Source organism: Aspergillus brasiliensis (assembly GCF_001889945.1).
Source record: "Aspergillus brasiliensis CBS 101740 unplaced genomic scaffold ASPBRscaffold_11, whole genome shotgun sequence".
Lineage (NCBI taxonomy): Eukaryota > Fungi > Ascomycota > Eurotiomycetes > Eurotiales > Aspergillaceae > Aspergillus > Aspergillus brasiliensis.
This window is the reverse complement of record NW_027137452.1, coordinates 1,249,500-1,257,358: the sequence shown is the minus strand read 5'-3', so window position 1 is coordinate 1,257,358 and position 7,859 is coordinate 1,249,500. Positions and strand designations below refer to the sequence as shown.

At 45.3% G+C, this 7,859-nt stretch overlaps 4 protein-coding genes across 4 annotated transcripts; 2 read left to right on the top strand and 2 right to left on the bottom strand.

Annotated features, from left to right (window-relative positions):
• The first annotated feature begins 610 nt into the window (after positions 1 to 610).
• Positions 611 to 2,122, top strand: ASPBRDRAFT_46573 (N5-glutamine methyltransferase family protein). The gene is made up of 3 exons (XM_067625659.1): positions 611 to 971; positions 1,036 to 1,798; positions 1,843 to 2,122. The coding sequence occupies exons 1-3, from the start codon at positions 655 to 657 to the stop codon at positions 1,930 to 1,932; spliced, it is 1,170 nt and encodes a 389-aa protein (XP_067476514.1). The 5' UTR covers positions 611 to 654; the 3' UTR covers positions 1,933 to 2,122.
• ASPBRDRAFT_300427 (uncharacterized protein) lies at positions 2,077 to 2,737 on the top strand. Its single transcript, XM_067622725.1, has one exon. The coding sequence runs from the start codon at positions 2,301 to 2,303 to the stop codon at positions 2,664 to 2,666; it is 366 nt and encodes a 121-aa protein (XP_067476513.1). The 5' UTR covers positions 2,077 to 2,300; the 3' UTR covers positions 2,667 to 2,737.
• Positions 2,738 to 2,808: 71 nt separating this feature from the next.
• ASPBRDRAFT_132269 (pepsin-like aspartic protease) lies at positions 2,809 to 4,408 on the bottom strand (the record flags this gene model as incomplete). Its single annotated transcript, XM_067618422.1, has 3 exons — positions 2,809 to 3,749; positions 3,833 to 4,151; positions 4,208 to 4,408. 3 exons carry the CDS (start codon positions 4,406 to 4,408, stop codon positions 2,809 to 2,811), a joined length of 1,461 nt encoding a protein of 486 aa, XP_067476512.1.
• Positions 4,409 to 6,413: 2,005 nt separating this feature from the next.
• Positions 6,414 to 7,840, bottom strand: ASPBRDRAFT_131846 (tryptophan--tRNA ligase MSW1; the record flags this gene model as incomplete). The annotated part of the gene is made up of 5 exons (XM_067618371.1): positions 6,414 to 6,862; positions 6,933 to 7,051; positions 7,099 to 7,214; positions 7,300 to 7,380; positions 7,430 to 7,840. The coding sequence occupies 5 exons, from the start codon at positions 7,838 to 7,840 to the stop codon at positions 6,414 to 6,416; spliced, it is 1,176 nt and encodes a 391-aa protein (XP_067476511.1).
• Positions 7,841 to 7,859: the final 19 nt, after the last annotated feature.

The following is a 7,859-nucleotide window of genomic DNA, read 5'->3' as shown; positions in this document are numbered from 1 at the left end:
ATATAAAATAAAAAATATAATAAGAATTATTATATATATAAATACTAACTAAAATTTTATTTAAAATTAATTACTAGTTTCCAGCAAGGCAGCGGGCTAATAAAAAATAAAATAAAGAAGAAGAAAGTTACCTAATCTTAGATAAATTATATAATATAATTATGTGACCTGCTACCTCGCAGCAACCTACTCGGGTCGGCCGCCTACCTCTAACTGTTTTAGATGATTTTCTTGGAAATATATATAATAAATATAGCTATTAGTCAGGTCACTATAAAATATAATATAGGACATAGTAAAGTAGAAATAAGATATTTAAAATTTAAATAAAGATAAAAGGTAGAAGTAGAAAAGAAGAAATATTTAGAATCAAAACAATAAAATAAATTATATAAAATAGAGCAGTGGATATGGATTGGTAAGATAAAGATTAATAGAATAAAATAATATAATTTATCTATGGGTGGTAAGACCTACCTGACTAAATATAATAGATAAAGGTACATAAAACATGAAGAATGGCCTTTTATGAGCTTTTGACAGATATATCTATGATAGAGTATAACCGGGCCGATTGTCTCCCGACTGCACATACCATAGCAGGAACCTCGGAGTTTCCAAGAAGCGTCGCATTGATCTGGGCCGGAAGGAGCCATGCCACGAATACCCAGTAGAACGATTCTGGCCGCACATCGACAGGATCCCCTTCTTCCACTGCTTTTACAGGAATGTCGCTCTCTTGATCTGGCCAAGAATGAACTGCGGTGGCTGAGAAGTCGGGCTGTAGATACAGCCCAGTCAAACTCTGAAAGAATTGAGACAACCCGAACCAAATTGTCCGAAGGATGGCGGAGATCACTAAGATCAATGTGCCGGGCACGCTCTCGGGGCCAACCCCTCCAATACATACTTGGTGATCAGCCGTTTGGGGACTTAGACATCCTGTGTAGAAAAGGAGCTTTGATTCCTAGGTAATATGTACATCATTGACCTTTCGTGTATATCATGTGCTGAATGGGTTATCCATCTTCATAGACCTGAAACCGAGACATTCACTTTTCATGCTGCCAACCTGATCTCGCGCAATGCCCTTAATGCCCTCAATGCCAGGCAAACTCAGACAAAGAGTCATGCTATATCTGTGCGCGTGATTGACCTGTGCACGGGAACAGGATGCATATCCCTCCTTTTACATGCTCTTCTCGCACCATATGTACAGCACTTGTCCATAGTCGGGATCGATATTGGTACTGCAGCAATAAACTTGGCGAGGAAGAATTTAAAATACAACGTCCAACGAGGAAAATTGTTGAATCGTGCCATGACGGATATTACCTTCAAACAAGGCAATGTTCTTTGTGGTGGGCATGCTGATGCCCTGTGTGGTACTCCTGAATCAGCTGTGCGTACAGCATGTCATCTCGAGGTTATCATATCCAACCCACCGTATATATCTGAACAATCATATCAAAATGGGACCACTGCACGGAGTGTTCGGATGTTCGAACCGAGGATTGCATTAGTCCCTCAGGTAGTCGGTGACATTCCGAAACTACCGTTGCATAGGCCTGAGGATATATTCTACTACCACATTTTGTCACTATCTTTCAAGATGAAGGCAGGGCTTGTAATTCTCGAATGCGGGGACCATTTTCAGGGTGAACGTGTGGCTGCTTTGTGCCGTGCCCTAGCAGTTCAATGTTTACAGCTGGGCGATTTGTGTATCAGTACATGGTCAGCAGATGATGCGACCATGGACGACAGCGCTCGCAATGTTTCTGCGCCATGTATGGTTATAGTGCAGCGACGTGGGTGGGAGAAAAAATTAATATGCGGTCAAAGTCACCTCTGAATTGGAGAAGCGCACACTGGTGCTCTTTGTTATATAGGGAGAATTTTGAGTGCCATTTGTATGACCGAATACTCATATAATGTTCCATACCCCAGCATGTCTTCTATCGAGAAAAAGGGAACAAGTACCGTACAGTGAATGATACTTTGGGGACTAATAGTAAATGTCCTATCTTCATATGTGGCATACGTGGCACGGTCGTCTAATTTTATAGGTGGTAATAACACCACCCATCGGTTGATAGCAGGGTGAATCGATGGTCCATGTTGGTAGCTGCCATAATCCATATAGATGTCCTAAGTGCTAACATTGGCCAGATCATAAGGACAGTGTTAAGAGATCAACACATTACTTGGGAAGCTTGTATAGGATGTCTTGTCATATGCAGAACAAGGTATGACGGTATGAATGTAGGCTTTCATCATGTCATAAACCGGCAAATGACTGAATGATATGGTGTTTGACTATCCCAGGACTTACTAAACTCATCTCTACCCCATATCAAGCACTAAAATATCTTCTATTACCGCATAACCTACCTTACCCATCAGGCCCCACGACCTGTTGTGCATTCGTTATACTGGCAAACCACCGTCCTGCTCCCCGTAAGAAACAGCGTAGGCCTCACTTCTCACCACATGGCCCAGTAAGCTTGACTAAGGATATACAAACAAGTATGCTGTCCAAACCACCCAGATCGCGATTCATACTCATAATCATAATATATATTTGGACCCATACAAGGGCGTACAATATGTTTGACAACATGACAAAGCCCCCATTTACCCCACTCGGACCCGGAATAGAGAAATAAGGCTCTAGAGGAATGGGTATCCGGAGTCAAAAAGCATACCGAGCAGGAGATGGATCACTGGCACATGTACAGGAAGGGAAGCCAGCATACAAGAAGGAGATGATCAACAAGTCAACTTCATCTGAAAGTGCAGTAAGGAGGATTAGAAAGTCAGCATGCACCCAATCACAGCAGCACCAACAGCTAAAGGCTTTGTAGCACCCATTAACCCTGCTGTAATACGGCCGCCACTCGTCGCGGACGGGATGCTAGTGAAAGTTGCACCAGTCGGGCCGCCAATCCTTGCACCAGAGCCATCAACTGCCACCGTGGTGACAGGATTAGCAACTTTAGTAGCACCGGGAACAGAGTCATCTCCTGTTCCAATTTCCAAGATGTTATTTCCAGTCGAGTCAAAATTAGTATTGGCGAGGGAGATTTCATTGTTCGCAAGATCGTAGACAACATAAGCACTGCGCAAAAATGTGTCCCCCAGAACAGCGGTACTGTCACCAGCAGGGACAATACCAAAGACACAAGCGCGTTCACCATCCTGGAACAAGAGATCGCCGACGTCAAGAACAAGCTCGTTTACCCCAACATTAATAGTAGGCGATGAGAAGGTGTAGGTGATATTAGTATTGTTTTGTGCCAGACTGCAAGGCACATAGCCAACGCCAGAAGACTGTTCATACACAACATCGAGATCATCATAGATGTCTTCGACGATAGAATCTGGAAGATATGTAAGGGAGCTACCGGAATCAAGCAGAACGGCAGCCGGAAGCGCATTTGATGAGTAATTGCGACTGCCTGATCCTGAAGTGAAGGCGACCCCAGTGAGTGCAATAATAAATTCGGAGTAAATGCCATTAACCTTCTGAATCGGAAGGGTTTGTAATTCACCATGGTATTTCTCCGTATTCACACCTCCAAATAGGATAGAGCCCGTATTGGCATCTAGATCATTTAACCATAGGCTGTAGGCATTTGACTTTATCAACCCACTCTTCACCATCGCTCTAGGAAGGTTAGGATAGGCGCTATCACCAAAGCGGCCAACCTGGACCTCATTCGAGGTATAGCCGATGCCCAGAACACCCTCTATTGACAGAAGTCAGTTGATGACACACGGATGTGGGCGCCCGCTCGCGCATAGGGATTTTACGACTGAAGTTTCCACGTACCGGAAGAACTTGATGAATACCCGATACCAAACTGGAAATCCTCCAGCGTTGAACCCCCTATGTGGAGAGTATCGGTTGCGTAGATTCCAGCCGCACCGGTTCCATCCGCATAGGAAATATTGAAGTCAGATGAGACATATGAGTACGTCGAGGAGTTGTCGGAGTCATAGGTGCCGGATGTACTGCAAGGATCTGTTGACGAGGAGCAAAGCGTAGAATTCGCTGCGTTGCACCAAAGGTCGCTGCTTCCAGTATCCAGAACCAGTCGTAGGCTCTGCTCCGGCGTCCCAAGGGTTATATTGCAGAAATAGAGTGTTTCCTTTCAAAGCATGTAAGCCCACACGCACTGAGATTAGCCCAGGATTGTTCACATACCTCATTATCAAGGGCCTGAGCAACGGTGGTTGTATCTCGCTTGCGTCTTGCGCGATCCCTCATCACGGGATCCGACACATCGTTGCGTTTAATATCCAATGTCACAACAGCTGGTACTTCTCGTTGCTGTAGTATCAATGCCTTTGCTGTCTCCAGTGGAATGAAAGACACAGCAACCAAGAGAGACAGAACTCTCCACATTGTGCCCCCCACCCTTCTATCCTGTCTTTGAGCTCAGAATACCTCGCGTGCTGCGGAGTTGCGAGTTTCGTTTTGTGAGATAATATTCAATGTGAGTTCGCTAATGATTCTGGGAAATAGCTGGTACAGATCAACTGTTCTGACCTTTCTCTGTTATAGGACTAGGATAGAACCGCTAGCGAGATTCGGGGTGAAGCTGACTGTGACAAGACAAGATTGCGATGGAGAAAATACAATGTTGCGAAACCAGATAGCTTCGGCTTTTGGCCTCCACACATGTTTGAGGAGAGGGGGCATATTGCTATTATATTGGAGCATAGTACGTAGTAGGCACATTGCGTCGCAGTTGTTGGTCCGGGACTAGTCGGCTGATTGACTCGGGCCCAGATCTCCGTGCCCCACTCATTGTAGGCTGAGCTCTCGGACAGGACAGTATCACTCTGCTGTCGTCATCACCTGTGGGTCCAAGAAGATACTAATTCCGGATCTCAACCGGAGAGAGTAGAGAGTAAAGACATGAGCATACATAATATTCAATGCTATACGATGTAGTACAGAACCTTATCGTTAGTCTAAGACAGTACAAACTAGTTATTCTGCGTAAATTTCTACCAGGTGCATGCCCAAACATCATCTGTAATTATGAGACTTCTTATTCTACGCCACCGTTGCTCCTTTCCTGCTCTGGTCTTGGCAGACTATTGTTAGAAGCGTACGGATTCGATGGAACCTCTACTTGGGCGAAAGCGGCCTGCCCGGACGAATTAGGTTTGGATGCCCTTTCCGGGAGTTTTTTTCGGCTAACTCGGGCGGGCAGGCAGGCAGAATATTAAGTTATTAACAATATCATTATTCTTCGTTTGGGCTAGGAGATTATGTAATTTTCAGCCGTGAACCAGCATGAACTGAAGGGGTATCAGAACCTTGCAGTGATTGAAAGGTACCGTATACACCGCCATGATCAGATTACCTGTTTAGTGAAGTGATATAAGCCGTAATCTATGTAGTACGTGCGTGTCAATAGGTTTCTCATAAAGTATTGTTAGACGACTATACGTAGGGTTCGTTCTCAGCTACCTAGTAGTCCTATTACATCTAGGACTGGTGGTATAGAGGTCTTGGGGCACTCGTGAATACTGTGCATAGTGTGTACGTGGGCAGATAATTAGTAAATGCATCTTTGAAATCTGCATCCAGTATACCGGTTATAAGGATAATAGCTGACCTCTGCAGCTAAAGGCGGATTGTATAGCAAGCCTTTTTGAGGCAAGGGTTGCTGAAATTCCATGGACAACGCTTCTTTTATACCAGAGTTCCCTGTCATAAATAGGATGGACGCCACATTAAATAACAAGCCTGCGCATGAATACTGCGTAATGCTATATTAGTTGTACCATTCTCCAGAACCCGCGGCGGTACAGAACAACATCGGACAGTCCACATGGTTACGTATACAACAAAGATACAATGAATATGGTTTGTCGATGTCGGAAGTGGAGCGTGCGAACTGTGATACTGTGGCTCTGTATAAGCGAGTATCACGGGGAGTCTCACTAAACAGGGTGCATTCAATTATGCTTCTACCTCTCCATATTACAGTTTAGTAGTGATTTAGCATCTTGACGTAGGCAGCAGTGATGGAACATGAGTTTCGGCCATGCATCTAACACATTAGCCGAACGCCAGGAATCTTGAAGCCCAAGGAGCTGCTATCAATCACTGCCTGTACAGACAGTACCGAGTCACAAGAGCCTTACATCATGTGTGTGGCCAATGGTCGTCAGCTATTGCTCGGGCATTTTCTAGCATATTTCGTTCGGATTATAATCTTTCTTGGTTAACGCATGGAAATCTCATCGCCAACTATCCTGCCAACACGGCTAGTTCGCCGGCAATCATATGTACATCCGGAGACATGGAAATGACTAGATATTGAAGAGACAAGAGGGTGAACAGCAACCATATGATCGCAAGGCGTAACGGAAAGTCGTACCATACTATACTTTCACAAACCCATAGCTTCTCTGACGTGTGTCATAGTCAGCTCAGCGTTGGCTCGAGCGGCTCGTGTACCTTTCTCTGACATAGCCTCCAGGTAGCCAGTCTTGTCCTCCATCAGCGAAAGATATTTTTCCCTAACAGGCTGCAAATGATTGGATATTTTACTGGCGAGGATTTCCTTAAGTGCTCGCAGACTGGCTGACTGGAGCTCCAAAGCTAACTCTTCGCATGACCTTCCTTCGAAGTGGCCAAGAAGCTCCAGAAGATTAGAGACTCCCGGTCGACGAAGGGGATCATAAGTTATCGTTTTTTCCGAGTCGGTAAGTGCGGCGTTGATTTTCTTAAGGATTTGGCCAGGCGAGTCAGTGAGAAGGATCCTCGACCGTTCGTCGACATGAGATTTCGACATCTTCAAGGTTGGCTCTTTGAGAGACATGACGCGTTTTGCAGGTGCTGATAGGTAAACCGGGTTTAGCCAATATTCTCTACCGCGTGCAATAAAACCATTGTATGACACACATACATATAAGTGACTCTGGGGCCGGAAACACTGTGCCATAGACGTGGTTGAAGCTGTTTGCTATGTTTCTGGAAAACTCAAGGTGCTGTTTCTGGTCCTCTCCGACGGGAACATGTGTAGCTCTGAACTGCGTTAGCCTGCAATCAAATTATATGTCGTGGTATCGAACCTATGTACTAGTATGTCTGCAGCTTGAAGAACTGGATACGAGAAGAGACCGAGTCGCAGCCTTGACCTGGCCGCAGAAGTATCTAGAGTTGTGTCTTCAGGCAACTGGAGTTTACTCTAATCCGTGTCAATTTTGAGACTATAGTCTCCTTCGAGAATGCTTCCCCCCTTCTGTCGCAATTTCATCACCGTGGTTGCTTACCTTCCATTGAGTCATCCGCGATAGATATCCCATGGAGGCTACTGTGCACAGGATCCAGAACAATTCCGCATGTGCGGCTACCTAGTACTGTTTAGCGCTGGGACTCCATGAAAGCAAATCACTCACATACAGAACTTTGGTAAAATATGGTTGAGCGATTGGGGTCAAGGCCCACAGCTATCAGAGTAGCAAATGCTTCCTTTCTCCATTGCCTCAGCTGGGCGCTTTCTTGGGGTACCGTCAATGCATGCAGGTCAACTATGGAGAAGTACAAATTCGTCCCATCACTCGCGTCATCTTGTAATCTTACCCATTCCCTTAGGGCACCCAGGTAATTACCTAAATGCGGCACGCCTGTTGGTTGAATCCCGGAGAAGATCGTTCGAGCAAAAGGTGGCGAGCGTGGAGTTTGGCAACTACTCCATCTTCGGAAGCAGAAGCTATTCGGCTGCCGAATCACCACCTCCAAGTGCGGCTGAATTGAACTAGCCCGTTGAGCTATAGTCAGAATGCGGCTATAATGGCTTATTCTAGAAGGCATGGCTGTTCTTTTCATCACA